Source organism: Dendropsophus ebraccatus, chromosome 1 (assembly GCF_027789765.1).
Source record: "Dendropsophus ebraccatus isolate aDenEbr1 chromosome 1, aDenEbr1.pat, whole genome shotgun sequence".
NCBI classification, from domain to species: domain Eukaryota; kingdom Metazoa; phylum Chordata; class Amphibia; order Anura; family Hylidae; genus Dendropsophus; species Dendropsophus ebraccatus.
This window is the reverse complement of record NC_091454.1, coordinates 169,588,334-169,603,885: the sequence shown is the minus strand read 5'-3', so window position 1 is coordinate 169,603,885 and position 15,552 is coordinate 169,588,334. Positions and strand designations below refer to the sequence as shown.

At 45.1% G+C, this 15,552-nt stretch overlaps 1 protein-coding gene across 2 annotated transcripts in view; it reads right to left on the bottom strand.

The window, feature by feature from the left end:
* The window catches only part of AP3S2 (adaptor related protein complex 3 subunit sigma 2), a 29,847-nt gene extending 18,401 nt beyond the window's left edge, over window positions 1-11,446 (bottom strand). The window contains exons 1-3 of one of the 2 annotated variants that reach the window (XM_069984410.1): window positions 11,429-11,446; window positions 10,927-11,018; window positions 8,098-8,209 (exon numbers count right to left, since the gene is read on the bottom strand). In XM_069984410.1, coding sequence (XP_069840511.1) covers window positions 8,098-8,209; window positions 10,927-11,009 — 195 coding nt within the window. In that variant the 5' untranslated portion in view covers window positions 11,010-11,018; window positions 11,429-11,446. Of the gene's footprint in view, window positions 1-8,097; window positions 8,210-10,926; window positions 11,019-11,123; window positions 11,291-11,428 lie in introns of those variants that run through there. The other variant, XM_069984401.1, reaches the window with a different exon arrangement.
* Window positions 11,447-15,552: the final 4,106 nt, after the last annotated feature.

Genomic DNA, 15,552 nt, shown 5'->3' with positions numbered 1-15,552 from the left:
ACAGGATTTGCCTTAAATATCTGATAGATGTGGGTCCCATCTCTTGGACCTGCAAAAGAATGTAGGCCCTCAACCCCCTCTCGTCTGTTTCAAGCAGACAGATGTGGTCAGGAAGCAAAAAAGCAAAAAAAAACAAAGGCTGTTCTATGCACCTTATGTAACTCGCATAGAAGTCAGTGGGCCATCACCTGCATGGGATGGCCAATGGTTGCATGACTTTACTGGTGACATCATTTTCACCAACAAGATCATGCTGCCATTAGCAATCACATACGGGTAGTGGTTCATCTAGATATGATAGCTGCACTTTGTCCACCATTAGGTTTTGTGATTTAGTTAATGAAGACAAAACCAGGTGTGGATTTAATGCTGGTATCTATCTTCATATAGATATAGTGTGTGCGTGTGGATGGATGGATATCCAATGGTTAAAGGGGTTGGCCCCCTACAGTACTAGTAAGTGTACTCACTGTATATACTGACAGCAGCTCCCTGTGTTCCTCATAGAGCTAAAATCAGACTCCCCTCCTCCAGGCTGAGCTGTCCTGCTCTGTGGTGAGGCTGTCCATAAGATGGCCGACATGGAGGAGCACGTGATCATGTGTCAACCCCTATATCCATCTCTGAGCCTGTATATGCCTATGGTGGACACGGAGGGTGGGGCATAGTCACATGCTCCTCCATGTCGGCCATTGTATGGACAGAGACACCACAGAGCAGGGCAGCACAGCCTGGAGGAGGGGAGTCTGATTTTAGCTCTATGAGGTACAGAGAGAGCTGCTCATAGTGCTGTAAGTACACCTAATAATACTGTACACTGACGTTACTATAACGTGGCCAACCCCCTTTAACATATGTCAAAGATACAAAAGGAATTTACTGACTGTCAGCAGGGTAAGTTTTACTGTTTTATGGCAAAGGCAATATGCATCTCTATTTTAGTTATATTACAATCTAGAAGGTAAAAGGGATCTGTGAACTGGTCCTAATCAACAGAGACCTCTGTATAGGGAGCAAAGTGACACCTGTAGATTACAGAGCACTATCTGCAGCCTATTCTTTGGTCCTCCGGCACTCCAGCTGTTATAAACTACAATTCCCATCATGCCTGGACAGCCAAAGCTTTAGCTGGGAATGTAGTTTTGCAACAGCTTGAGGGCCTGAATTTGACACCCTGCACTAGATGAAGAGAACCTATTTCCATTTACATCATCCTCACCTTACGGTAGCCAATGGTCTTGGTTTCCTATCATACGGACTGTAAATATGCAGACCTCCTCAGTCTCATGCACAGCCTACAATACAGTAACCAGAAAACAAAGAGGAAGGGTAGAGCTGAGTTTTGTCTATTATTTAGCCGTCACAAGGATGACTGAGCAACAGGGAGAGAACCGCACTGGCATCAGACCAGAAAGAGCTTGCTTACTCAGCAGGCATGGACAGAATGGGATTGTAGAGGGATACATACTCCATAAAAGAATTATAATACTTATGTATCATCAGCTGCTTAAGGAGGGAGTGACAAGTCACAATTCCTGTACATGGATCTAAACAATCACATAAGAAAAATGTACACTGTATAAAGTAGGGCTTGTAGGGCTATTAAAAAATAAGCAGGTGTTGTTTTGGCACAGATTCCACATGAAAACCCATCACATGAACATGAACATAGTAATTCAATGAAATGGCATAAGCTACAGCAGGGGTGGGGAACTTTGGCTGATGATGGGAGTTATAGTTTTGCAACAGCTGGAGAGCCAAGGTACCCTACCCCTGAGCTAGAGAGAAGCAAAGCCATATAGAATGACCATTGTTTGCTATGGGGCCCTTGGAGAGGCAGCTCTGTTTTTGAGTTTGGTACTGGGCAATAAGATGAATGAACCATGATCTTTGCTACATGTATATGTAATGGCCCAGAACGGTATTTATTGTCAGGTGTCTGGAAATGTATTGTTGCTATTGGCAACCTTAGACAGTCTGTATTAGGGCCTATGTATTTGCTGCTCTTCCTTAGCTCTCTTGTAGTGGTATTGTTTTCTGCTACGTATTTATTCAATATGTTGTTATGTATTAATCGATAATAATACAAGTGTTGAGCTTGATCAGTGCTCCTCCCCTGCAACCTATCACACTCTAGTGATTGGCCAGGGGAAAGCTAGCTCCACCCACCTCCTGCCCAGAGGGGCTGTGCGGTCTCCTCAGTGACAGTTGGTGTTCTGGAATTGCCGGGGTCACATCTAACCTCCCTGCATCACCTCAGTAATCCTGTCAGACTCCATCTTCAACCCCCTAACCTGTTTCCAGTCAGCCATAAGGACTAATACGTGTCTTCTAAGTCTGAGCAGGATATACTCTGTATTTATTAGTGCCTGCTGTCGGATTGGTGAAGTGATAGAGGGTCTCCCATTCACCGTCCACATCTTCCTGGCTTCTAAGTCAGTGTGTCCATGCGTCTTCCTCCTACATGCTAGCGAGTGTCGACAGTGTCTAGTCTCTTCAGTAACTTCAAGTACCTATTCACACGTACCTTATAAAGGCAGAAAGCTATAAAGTCTCTGGAACAGGTCTGTCTCTTTGAAACCCTATTTATCCACCAAGTCTAAGCTATAGTAACCAAGGTAACCCTCCCCTTGAAGCTAAGGACTCTGATCAAGCCAACAGTTTGCCACCATCAGATGCCCCTGTATTGGATTTTATATAGTTATCCTTCAAGTAAAGTCTTGTTATACTTTCACCGCTATTGTGTGAAGACTTTTATCAAAAATTATATGTCCCTGCGTGTATGCTGAAGAAGACAAGGGCCCCAGCACCCTCGGACCCCACTGTGACAGGAAGGTTTCAGAAGGTGAGCCCTAAGGTTGCACTACACCACCCAGCAACACAATACCCTCAGCATATTACCATAATACCACCAAAGGGACATGATAATTTTTCTTGGCTCACGCATAGGACATTATATATACATCGAGTGATACTATCAAAATGACATGCTGAGGTATTCCTGCTTTGGATGGGCACAGTAATCTCCTTCCACTAACGCTAACCAGTGTAAAAGAGATAAAAGTCAAGGTCAATAGGTATAAGTATATCTAAATATATATTGATTTAATACAGAGGTAATAATAGAAGGGCCATAAACTATGTAATCTAAGAGTCAACATCCTGCACTTACTTACAAACAGGTAGGTACTGATTGGGAAATGTTCTGGGTGATAGAGAAACATAACTTGCTTCTCTAACTATGGGAGAGTGAAATAGACCCCAACAACTATAAATCTTACACTCTTATTGCCACATTGAGAGCCTAAGTTACAGGCACTGGGGCCCTCCTGGTGTTTTTGATGAATTTAACAGGAATCCATCAGGGCCAGTTTGGATCTGATGTAAAACAGACTGGACAAAGAGTGATTTATTCCATAAGAAGAAAAACAAATAAACATGAAACTAGTGCAAACACATAAAAATCACTGTGAAAGATATCTAGCACACAACAAGAACAGATTTTGTGAAATCCCCTGCACTTTCTACTAAAGCCACATTTTGTGAACACACTTAAACAGAAAAAAAAACCTTTTTAAACAGTGACATTAAACCATCAAGAATCAAATGAGCATTTCGATGACAATGAGCCTTAAAGGGGTACTCCAGCGTGGGGGCACTTTTGCACTGGGACCTGGAACAAGGTGGCCGAGGGAAAAGACGTCCACTCACCTTCCCGGTTCCAGCGGCGGGTCCCGCATCGTGGCGCTCCGATGCCCGGAACCAGGCACCGGAGCGCCACGATGCGGGACCCACCGCTGGAACCGGGGAGGTGAGTGGACAACTTTTCCCTCGGCCACCTCGTTCCCGGTCCCAGCGCAAAAGTGCCCCCACGCTGGAGTACCCCTTTAATGCTAGTCAGAAAGAACCTCCTCCACACTGGGCACCAAGCGTCAATGTTGGCCAGTAGTGTTTAGCAGATCTGTTAAAATAGCAGATCTGGGTTTGTCAATGTTATCCTAACCTGAACATTCTGCAGCCACGGGAAATCAAAAGCTGAAGTCGGATGCTGCCATAGGGCTGTCAGGAAAATATGGATACACCCTAGGGCAGTATCCATATTTTCCAGCACTCCCTAGGGCTGAATCAAAACGCCAAATGTTCAGGCTCGGATAACATTGCTAAACCGCGACATTTTGACAGATCTGCTCAACACTGTTCACTAGCAATAGCTCTTACAGTAGTAATGCCTCTGGAACAAGTTACTACAAGTGACAAAATAAGGAGGATTGTTATAGCATAATGACTGATTTATCAAACATGGTGTAAAGTGAAACTGGCTCAGTTGCCCCTAGCAACCAATCAGATTCCACCTTTCATTTTCCAAAGAGTCTGTGAGGAATGAAAAGTGGAATCTGATTGGTTGCTAGGGGCAACTGAGCCAGTTTCACTTTACACCGTGTTCGATAAATTACCCCATACATATTTTCTATTTGCATGGGCTAATAATTGACAAACACAATGACAACAAATTCAGCTCAACAAGAAGGCAGTCAGCGGCCAACTAGCTGCCCTGTGGAACACAATCAATATGCAGTGTGATACAGCCACATCTGATGAATGGAAGAAGAAAAAAAAAATCAATACTACTATCAATACGGATATTGAAGTGGCTTCCTACTATCTATAAAAGGCCCCGCTTTTACTGCTACATGAGTATTTTTCAACAGAACATAGTTATGTTTAAAACTTGTTTTATGAACCTTATAAATGCAAAAAAAAAAAAAAACATTTTGCAAAAAAAAAAAGTCCTACATCTTAAAGTCTGTAGTAAGCGAACTGACAGCTTCCTTAAAGGAGAAATCTCATAAAATTAAAAAAAAGGCAGGGGGTGGGGAACAAAAGTATACTTACCTATCCTTGTGCCTGTATCACTGCTCTCAAGTCTCATTGACAGCCGCCCACTTCCTCGTCACATACCGGTCACTGACTGGCTGTGCGGGCAATCGATCAGCCAGGCTGTGACGTCGCAGCTGGACAAGTCATGTACGTGAGGTACCCAGATGCCGGCTGAAAATTACAGCTGTCAGCGAGACCCGGGAGCGGCAAAGAGTAACGCAAAAGGAGAAATATTTAGAACACAAGTAATTATGCTGCAGCGTTTAGAAGTTGAACTACATATTTTTAAGCAGATGAACAATAATCTTAGTATTTTTTAGGGGATATTAGCCAAGGAGAAGTATTTAATTTAATAATAAATATGCTAAAATCTTTGTGTCTGTACATAAACCTGTTTATTCTGCAGGATGCCCACAGCTCCTATAGCACCTCTTCACTTATATTACCTATCATACTGAGCCTCTAGTGCCTCCATCCTCTTGCCTAAAGTGAATAAAACTGATTCATAAGAATACGCTTAGGACTGGTTTTCAGGTGTTCAAGGATCTTTAATAGACATTAGTGATGGCTGTGATCTCTGGTGCCGGAGCTCTCATACATACCATCTAACAGGCAACTTTAAGGCCAGTTCTATTCTACATATAAAATGTAACAGATAACAATGCACTGTAATAGGTTTTTATTTCTATTTAAAGCAGATTATTAAAGGATTTGTCCATTCATCCCCTATCCATGGAAAGTGTGATAATAGGTTAGGGGAGTCTACCATCAGCACAAATGGTGCGGAGTTAGATAGATTCACCTTTGACAACCACCATAATTAACCAAATCATGCTATTTCTTTACATACTCCATCTAAACATTATATTTCTGTGATATTTAGCTGAAAGTTTACTTGTAACATTGCAGCAAGCAAGTCTGAATATGCAGAGTGCATTGCCATCTACTGGACATGATATATATATTAGAACTGTTTTTTTTTTTTTGCTGATATTTCCCTTTTGTGAATGAACGTTTGGTGCACTGGGGGGGGAGGGGCAGGGCTACCACCCCTAGAGCACCTATCTGCCCCCGGCTGGCCCACCTTTCATAAGGAAAATCAATGTGCCCAGTGCTACAAACAACGCATACGGATCTAACTACTAACTGCACAGGAACAGCGATGAGGATGACGATAAAAGACTTAACTGCATCCTCATCTCTCTGTGCCAAAAGGGACGTATCGGGTTAGAAAACTATATTCACAGCTGAAATATTAATGCACATCACCTAGCTATGACTGAAAGATGTGTCATGGAAGAACTAGGGCTCTGCTTACAGGAGGTGAAGGTTAACATAGCGATGGTGACCAAGAAACCAAATATTCTGTATGCACATAGGAGCAACTTTCAGAAGGCCAGCCAACACTGCAGACCACCACCAATCTGGGCTTTATGGCAGAGTGGCCACAAAGAAGCCTCTCCTCAGTAAATGACCAATGGAGTCTACACCTAAGAGACTCTCAGACTGTGAAAAATAAGATTCTCTGGTCTGATGAAACCAAGTTTGAACATTTTGGCCTTAATTCTACAAAGTACAGATATATCCTTAAGGAAAACCTGATATAGAATGCTCTGGGCCTCAGCATGGGCTGAAGATTCACCTTAGCACTCAGCCAAGACAACACGGAAGTGGCTTAGGTACAACTCAGGCTTGGCTACTTAAGGACATTTACAGATCCCTGACTTCAACAGGCACAGTGGAGGACGCCTAGGGAGGAGCATGGTGATGTGTTCCTCCATGCATGGCCATATTACCGATGGGACTGCTGCATTCACTGCAAAGCAGGATGGGGATGAGGTGGGGATTCTCCTGTAGTTAAAGAGGATGTACCACCAGGTACATCCTCTTTAATCTGACACAGGGATAGAACAACGCCGTCACGGGCAAGCCGGTGCCGCGGTCCGTTTTCAGACCCGCGACCCGGTTCCCGTGTACAGCGCCGTTCTATGCTCAGGTCCCGGGCCGGTGCCCAAGCACTGGAGGCGGGCCGCCCCGCCCCCAGTGGGAGGGGATTCTCTCCCCTGTATGACACGGCTCCATTGATTTTAACGGAGCAGCTTCATAGAGGGGAAAGAATTCCCTCCCACTGTGGGCGGACCACGGCACCGGCTTGCCCGTGACGTCGCCGTTCTATGCCTGTGTCAGATTAAAGAGGATGTACCTGGTGGTACATCCTCTTTAAGGTGGAGAGTAGCAGGGGAATGTGGATGTTAGCTTACAAAAATCCACACCAAACCTACTTTGAGGCAGATCTAGTGTGGTTAGACACAGATCAAAAGCTTGGCTGCATTTTAAAAACCAGCCTCAACTTCATGTAATTTTCTAAACAATCCTTAAAGGGCTAGTGCGGCGGTAAAGAATTATTCACAGACTAACACACATTACAAAGTTATACAACTTTGTAATGTATGTTATGTAATGTATGTTATGTCTGTGAATGGCCCCCTTCCCCGTGGCCCACCACCCCCACCCCTGTGCTCAGCCAATCGCGGCTGAGCACAGTTGTGACGCGGCGGAGGGGGGACGGGCGTCAGAGACTCGGCCGTCCGTCCGAAGATGACGTTTGGCACAAGATGGCGGACGGCCCTCGACACGGATCAGGTAATGTATAATGCACCACACTTCCGGGTACACGGGTGGGGGTGGTGGGACACGGGGAACGGGGCGATTCACAGGCATAACATACATTACAAAGTTGTATAACTTTGTAATGTGTGTTATTCTGTGAATAATTTCTGAGCGCCGCACTACCCCTTTAAATATCCACAAGAAATCTAGACATGTATTTTCTTGTCAAAAACATCAAATTTTCCTTGTTTAAAAACGCTGTTTGAGCATACCCTTGCAGAGTGGCACACTCACACACCCTTACAGAGTGGCTCCCATGGTTTCATTACCACTAACTGCACTGATCCACAGTCATAATTAGTTGTTATAGCAGTGAAGGCTAACCTTGACACTCCAGCTGTTGCAAAACTACAATTCCCATCATGCCTGAACAACCAAAGATATGGCTTTGGCTGCCCAGGCATGATGTGAGTTGTAGTCTTGCAACAGCTGGAGTGTCAAGGTTAGCCATCACTGTATTATAGTATGTAATACGGTACCTATTTGTAAAGACTTTGTATCCAAAAAGACATAGCTGCTTATACTAATTTTCCACCCTGACATATTTACCTGGATGAGGTCAAGAATTCCCAGTTCACTCTCCGAGGAGTCCACACAGAACACAAAGTACAGGGTGGCATAGTGGCGATAGATCAATTTATAGTCAGAACCACCAATTAAACTGCAAAGAAAAATAAAAAAAAAATAAAAGCAATATAAATCAATAAGCAACAATGAACACACATGGTGGATTTTTCACAATAGAAAATTTCCAGCACTTCAACAGTGACAAATCAGTGTGGATTTCGCCACTGTGGGTTTGGAGACAAATTAAAGGGGTACTCCAGCAAAAAATACATTTCTTACAAATCAACTGGAGTCAGAAATTTCCAGATATTTGTAATTTACTTCTATTAAAAAATCTCCAGTCTTCCAGTACTTATCAGCTACTGGACGCCTTGCAGGAAGTGGTGTATTCTTTCCAGTCTGCCACCTCTGTCCATGACAGGAAATGTGGAGAGCAGTAGCAAATCCCCATAGAAACCCTCTCTTTCTCTCCAGACTGGAGAAAATACACCACTTCCTGCAGGACATACAGCAGCCTATAAATACTGGAAGACTTTTTAATAGAAGTAAATTAACAATCTCTGTCACTTTCCTGCACCGTTGATTTGATTTTTTTTGATGGAGTACCTTTTTAACATGAGGACAGAATGCAAACCACAGTGGATCTGACACAACAGCTGACACACTTTAGGTTTTTCCTGCAGAGGTTGGTTTATCAGTTTTGCTCACACCGTTAGGGCCTGTTCACACTGAACAAACTCGGCAGAATCCCGCTTACCTCAGTGTCAAACAATGTGTCTATGGGAGGGCTCACGCTCCGCTCAAAGAATTGAGGATAGGCGCAGGGAGCAGAGGGGTGCAAGCCCTCCTATTCAAACAGACAGCAGGCAGGATTCAGCACCGAGTCCACGTGTGGAGGTTCCACACAGAATTTCGGCGCTGATTTCGTAGTGTGAACAGGCCCTTACTGGTATTTCCGGTACTCACCACTATGCAGCAATAACATTTTAGTCACATGCAATAGTAATACAGGCAATGCAATCCTGAACAACTTTAACTAGTTTCCTTAGATTATGTGACACACGTAGAAAACAACAGCTATGTATTCTTGAGACTGTAGTCTGCGGCTGAAGGCATGTTTACTTGCTGCACAAGGATCACATAGGAAGCAAAGGTGTGACAAGAAAATGCAATCCTACATGACAGAGGATAACGTTCAAAGGAGAACAGAATGGAGTGCACTTACCAAGGTAGTCTTCATAACTATTTCTTCATATCAAAGAAAGAGATAGAACACAGTGCAGACACGGACAAGGTGGACACTAGAAAACAAACAAGGCGGTGACAGACTGTTTCGCGTGTGACCGCACTTCTACGGACCGCGCTACAAACTACGGACCGCGCTTCTACGGGCTTTGTTTCCTAGCGTCCACCTTGTCCGTGTCTGCACTGTGTCCTCTCTCTTTTTTTGATATGAAGAAATAAAGTTATGAAGACTACCTTGGTGAGTGCACTCCATTCTATTCTCCTTTGAACTTTATTCACAATGGACTGTATGCCGCTGTTGAGGGTTGAGTCCACACTCGCAGCAAAATCTGTATCGATTGCACTCTTTAAATACCGCTGTTGTATTTCTGTAGTGCCGCCCGCTTCTATTTTTGCTTATGACAGAGGATAACACGGATTAGTGGGGCTCAGAGCCAAGAGACCCTCACTGAATGGAGGACTACTGTCCCCAGAGTGCAGATGCCCAGCCTCCCCCCCATCACTGGACATAATTCAGCACTAAGCAACATCCCAAATTCCATAAACAATAAATGGAGCAGCAGTCAGACACATGCTCTGCTGCTCCATTCACTCAGGTAGCATTTGACCCGTTCTTTCAATTGGTAAGGACCCCGCACCAATCTGTTAGTCACCCCTATAGATGGCCGATACCTGGGATAACCACATCAGTAAGGACCCCCACCAATCAGCTAGTCCCCCCTATAGATGGACGATACCTGGGATAACCACATCAGTAAGGACCCCCACCAATAAGCTAGTCACCCCTATAGATGGACAATACCTGGGATAACCATATCAGTAAGGACCCCCACCAATCAGCTAGTCCCCCCTATAGATGGACGATACCTGGGATAACCAAATTAGTAAGGACCCTTACCAATCAGCTAGTCACTCCCTATAGATGGACGATACCTGGGATAACCACATCAGTAAGGACCCCCACCAATCTGCTAGTCCCCCCTATAGATGGACGATACCTGGGATAACCACATCAGTAAGGACCCCCACCAATAAGCTAGTCACCCCGATAGATGGACAATACCTGGGATAACCATATCAGTAAGGACCCCCACCAATCAGCTAGTCCCCCCTATAGATGGACGATACCTGGGATAACCAAATTAGTAAGGACCCTTACCAATCAGCTAGTCACTCCCTATAGATGGACGATACCTGGGATAACCACATCAGTAAGGACCCCCACCAATCAGCTAGTCCCCCCTATAGATGGACGATACCTGGGATAACCACATCAGTAAGGACCCCCACCAATCAGCTAGTCCCCCCTATAGATGGACGATACCTGGGATAACCACATCAGTAAGGACCCCCACCAATCAGCTAGTCCCCCCTATAGATGGACAATACCTGGGATAACCACATCAGCTTCCCAGAATAAGCCGCCACAATATATATGTCTTATATATGTCTTTTCCATAATCCATGTGACCTTTACGGCCAGCTCATGCCCTGCCACCTGTATAGGGTATGACATGGTGATGGAGCCCAACATGGCAGCACCCAGCTCTGTGCCACCACTTTTACCTTCCTCCCTCCAGGAAGTTGCAGACATTGTCGTCCCTCTTTGAGACTAGATGGAAGGTCTCCCTCACTATCTGCTGCTGCATCTCTTCAGCCTATAAGAGACAGGAGAGGAGACAGGAGAGAAGACAGGAGAGAAGACATGAGGCCAGTGAGTAGCGAGGAGCGGGGCCCCGACCACCTCCCCCCGGGACACTCACAAAGTGCTGGTAGAAGCGCATGAAGCGGGGCTTCCCATGGTTATTGAACACCAGAATGGCTTTTATCATCCTGACAGTGCGGCTCTGATACCCAGCTCCCTGCTCCCAGCACCGGCATCAGCATCCGCTCTCGGTGTTACAGAGAATGCCGTCCCCCTGTAAAGCCACTTCCGGTTACGTGCCGGTGCATCACCTGGAGTTTGGGGACGGGGTCTTCTCTACGGAGGGGAGACTGTGTGTACGGAAGGAGCTGTATATACGGGGAGCTGCTCCAGGGATGCCGCCTTCTGCTGGTTGTCACTCACCTATCTGTATACTGTATGCGGGGAGCTGCTCCAGTGATGCCTCCATAGCCTTGTGCTGGTTGTCACTCACCCATCTGTATATGTGGGCAGCTTCTATCTACAGTGATGCCTCCATAGCCTTGTGCTGGTTGTCACTCACCTCTGTATATGTGTGCAGCTTCTATCTACAGTGATACCTCCATAGCCTTGTGCTGGTTGTCACTCACCTCTGTATATGTGTGCAGCTTCTATCTACAGTGATACCTCCATAGCCTTGTGCTGGTTGTCACTCACCTCTGTATATGTGGGCAGCTTCTATCTACAGTGATACCTCCATAGCCTTGTGCTGGTTGTCACTCACCTCTGTATATGTGGGCAGCTTCTATCTACAGTGATGCCTCCATAGCCTTGTGCTGGTTGTCACTCACCTCTGTATATGTGTGCAGCTTCTATCTACAGTGATACCTCCATAGCCTTGTGCTGGTTGTCACTCACCTCTGTATATGTGTGCAGCTTCTATCTACAGTGATACCTCCATAGCCTTGTGCTGGTTGTCACTCACCTATCTGTATACTGTATGCAGGGAGCTTCTATCTACAGTGATGCCTCCATAGCCTTGTGCTGGTTGTCACTCACCTCTGTATGTGTGCAGCTTCTATCTACAGTGATACCTCCATAGCCTTGTGCTGGTTGTCACTCACCTATCTGTATACTGTATGCAGGGAGCTTCTATCTACAGTGATGCCTCCATAGCCTTGTGCTGGTTGTCACTCACCTCTGTATGTGTGCAGCTTCTATCTACAGTGATGCCTCCATAGCCTTGTGCTGGTTGTCACTCACCTATCTGTATACTGTATGCAGGGAGCTTCTATCTACAGTGATGCCTCCATAGCCTTGTGCTGGTTGTCACTCACCTATCTTTATACTGTATGCAGGGAGCTTCTATCTACAGTGATGCCTCCATAGCCTTGTGCTGGTTGTCACTCACCTATCTGTATATGCGGGAAGCTTCTATCTACAGTGATGCCTCCATAGCCTTGTGCTAGTTGTCACTCACCTCTATATATGTGTGCCGCTTCTATCTACAGTGGTGCCTCCATAGCCGTGTGCTGGTTATAAAGAAATCTGAACATGAAACATAAGTACATTCCGCAATTATTGGTGGGTTTACGTAAGTGTGGTGTAAAAGAGACAGGGCCATGGTTTTAATTGTTCTATGATTTATGGCATATGCAACGTACTAGCATACGTCCCATCACATCTGCACCAGGGCGTAGCTGGCATAAGGTTTAGTGCTTTACACATGGACAGATGCCTCATAAACGCCAGTTGTCTGGGTTTGGACGTTGCATGGAAAAATTGAATGATGCCCTAGGGCTGGAAGGAAAATATTGATACAGCCTATGACTATGTTCCCACTCAGTATTTTGCAACCAAAACTGGTAGTGGATTAAAAAAACAGAAAGGCTATAGTCACACACTGTTGAAATTGAGTGGATGGCCGTCATTTAATGGCAAATAACGGCTGTTACTTCAAAACAACGGCCATTATTTTAAAATAATGCAACGGATAAAGGCCATCTAATCAATTTCAACAGTGTATGAATCTGCAGCTGCTGATTAACTGTGTTTAGCTTTGAAGAGGCAGAGCCTGGCACACTTGTATCTCAGTGTGCCAGGCTCCAGTGAAGACAGAAGACATCTGTGGTGAGTATCAATAGGGCCCCCCTTCTCCCCCCAGCACTGCAACCACTCTCGGCAAGGAAGGGGAGCACTTAACCCCTTCCTTGCTGGGATGGGTACATTTTGTCATCAATGTGGCCCCTATGGGGTTAAGTGAGGATGACATGCATCCTCACTTAAAGTGACTGTACCATCAGGCCCAGGCAGAAGCACTGGAGGCGGGCCGACCCACCCTTAGTGGGAGGAAACCCTAGCCCCTCTATGACAGGGTTTCATTGATTTTAATGGAGTCACGTCATGGAGGGGCTGGAGTTTCTTCCCACTAAGGGTGGGTCGGCCCGCCTCCAGTGCTTCAGCCTGGGCCTGGTGGTACAGACACTTTAACCGACAGGGGGCTACATTGTTCAGTCTGGCACACAAAGGGTTAAGTGTGGATGCCATGCAGACTGTAAGCAGCATTTGCCAAGATGCTGCATGCTGTAAGATGCAGAACACCTGTCACAATGATAAGTGTTCTGCTCCTGGCCCTTTTTTTTTTTTTTTTTTTTTTTAAGATATCGGTATGCATAGCCACTTTTCCCCCTACTGTTGTCTCCAGTTCAGGTGTCGTTTGCAATTAAGCTCCATTTACTTCAATGAAACCGAGTTTCAAAACCCCACCGAAACTGGAGACAACAGAAGGGGGAAAGTGGCCATGTTTTTGTAGCGCTGGATAACCCCTTTAAAAACCCAGCTCACTCACCCCCTCATCATGAGAGCTGCAGATTGCTAGTTTACTATCACCCTAGAGAACCAATAAGAGAGTCTCTTTTATTGGGGGAGATGGTAGCTGCTGTATAACACACATGCTGACCCTGTAACTAGTTTCACCGCACATAGGAGTTATGGTGCTGTTATTGTCCTGCAGTACCTACTGTATGATCAGTCAGCAGTCTGCAGGGGACACTGCTTGTTAACATTACTGTGCTTTAGTCTGCATACAAAAATAATGTGCCCATATTTCTATCCATAGGCAAAAAAAATTGCTTTAAATTTACATCGGCATAACTTTACTTTTTAGGTTACAGGGCATGGACTACAATTTTCTAATTACTTTGAGGTACACAGGTATGTGTACTTTTTTGGGGGAGGGGGAGGGCTTTCTAGCAGAAGTGTATTATCAAGGGAAAAATGCAAGATGCTATAATGGAAGCTATCAAATGTTCTCATACGTATTCAAGTACAACCAGGGCCGGATTAAGGTTGGTGGACGCCCCGGGCGACAATTTAGTTGGAGGCCCCCACTCCCCCCCCCCCCCCCCAAAAAAAAAAAAAATTAAACTATACCGTGATCTATACATATGGCAGCTTACTGTAGGCAACTTAGCACAGACCCCTCCTGGCTCCTGCCCCCCCCCGACTCAGGGTAAGCAGCACCCGCCCCTGGGGGCCAGAGTAAGCCAAGTGCTGACGCTGGCCCTGATATACACCAGCCTGAACCCGGAACTCGTGCCCTTTGTGCCCTCCCTTTAATCCGGCCCTGAGTACAACACAGGGATTTTGGATGGATGTATAATTTATACTGGATGGGACTATAACAAAGTGTCAGCTGTTAGAATCAGAATGAGAATGTACCATGTTTATTTTAGATGGTATGTAGATGGCACCATCTAGTGGGCAGTGTTTGAACTAAAAAATAAGGACTGATTTTATGGCTCACGCCCAGCAGATTTGTTGCAGAAATCTATAGATTGCAATCTATATGAATGAAGCATGAAAAAATCCATGTGACTGCCAACAACACCTGCATGTCCATTTGACATACATTTGGCCAGGATATATTACAAGACGTTATACAAGGCAGTCGATGTACAGGAATCCTGTAAAGAAATTCATGGATTATGATTTGGATATGCTGTATATTGCAAGACAAAAATGCTGTTGATTTTCCTCAGCAGAAAATCCACATTTTCACATGCAAATCTGCACTGGTAAATCCGGACCAAATTCTGAAGAGATTTGTACAAAATGGGTGGATTTAGAGTTCAGTGCTTGACAATGTTAGGAAATCTAAATTGTGTACTGGCCCTGCACGCTTGGGGGCCATTTTATCTCTGTTCTCCGGATGGGTGGTGGTCCGAGTGGTCGGACCTCCACCAATCAGCTAGTTATCCTCAACCACATTGCAATCATTGCATGCAGGCACGGTTTTGTCTGCATGCCATAATTATTATGTGGTGCTGTCCTGGAAGCTAAACTTACGAAACAGGACTGTTAAATGAAACCAGGAGTAAAGCCAAAAGAATGCTGCATCAAACTTGCTGTGAACACTACATGTGAACGCATACTAAAATGCTGTATTTTCAAGGATCTTTTGGAAAGATTTATTTGGGGTTTTGACTTTTGATATATTTTTTTTTTTCCTTCTGGTGTATTTATTGTAAAAACATGCATTTAAAATTACCAGCTACACCTGGACTCAG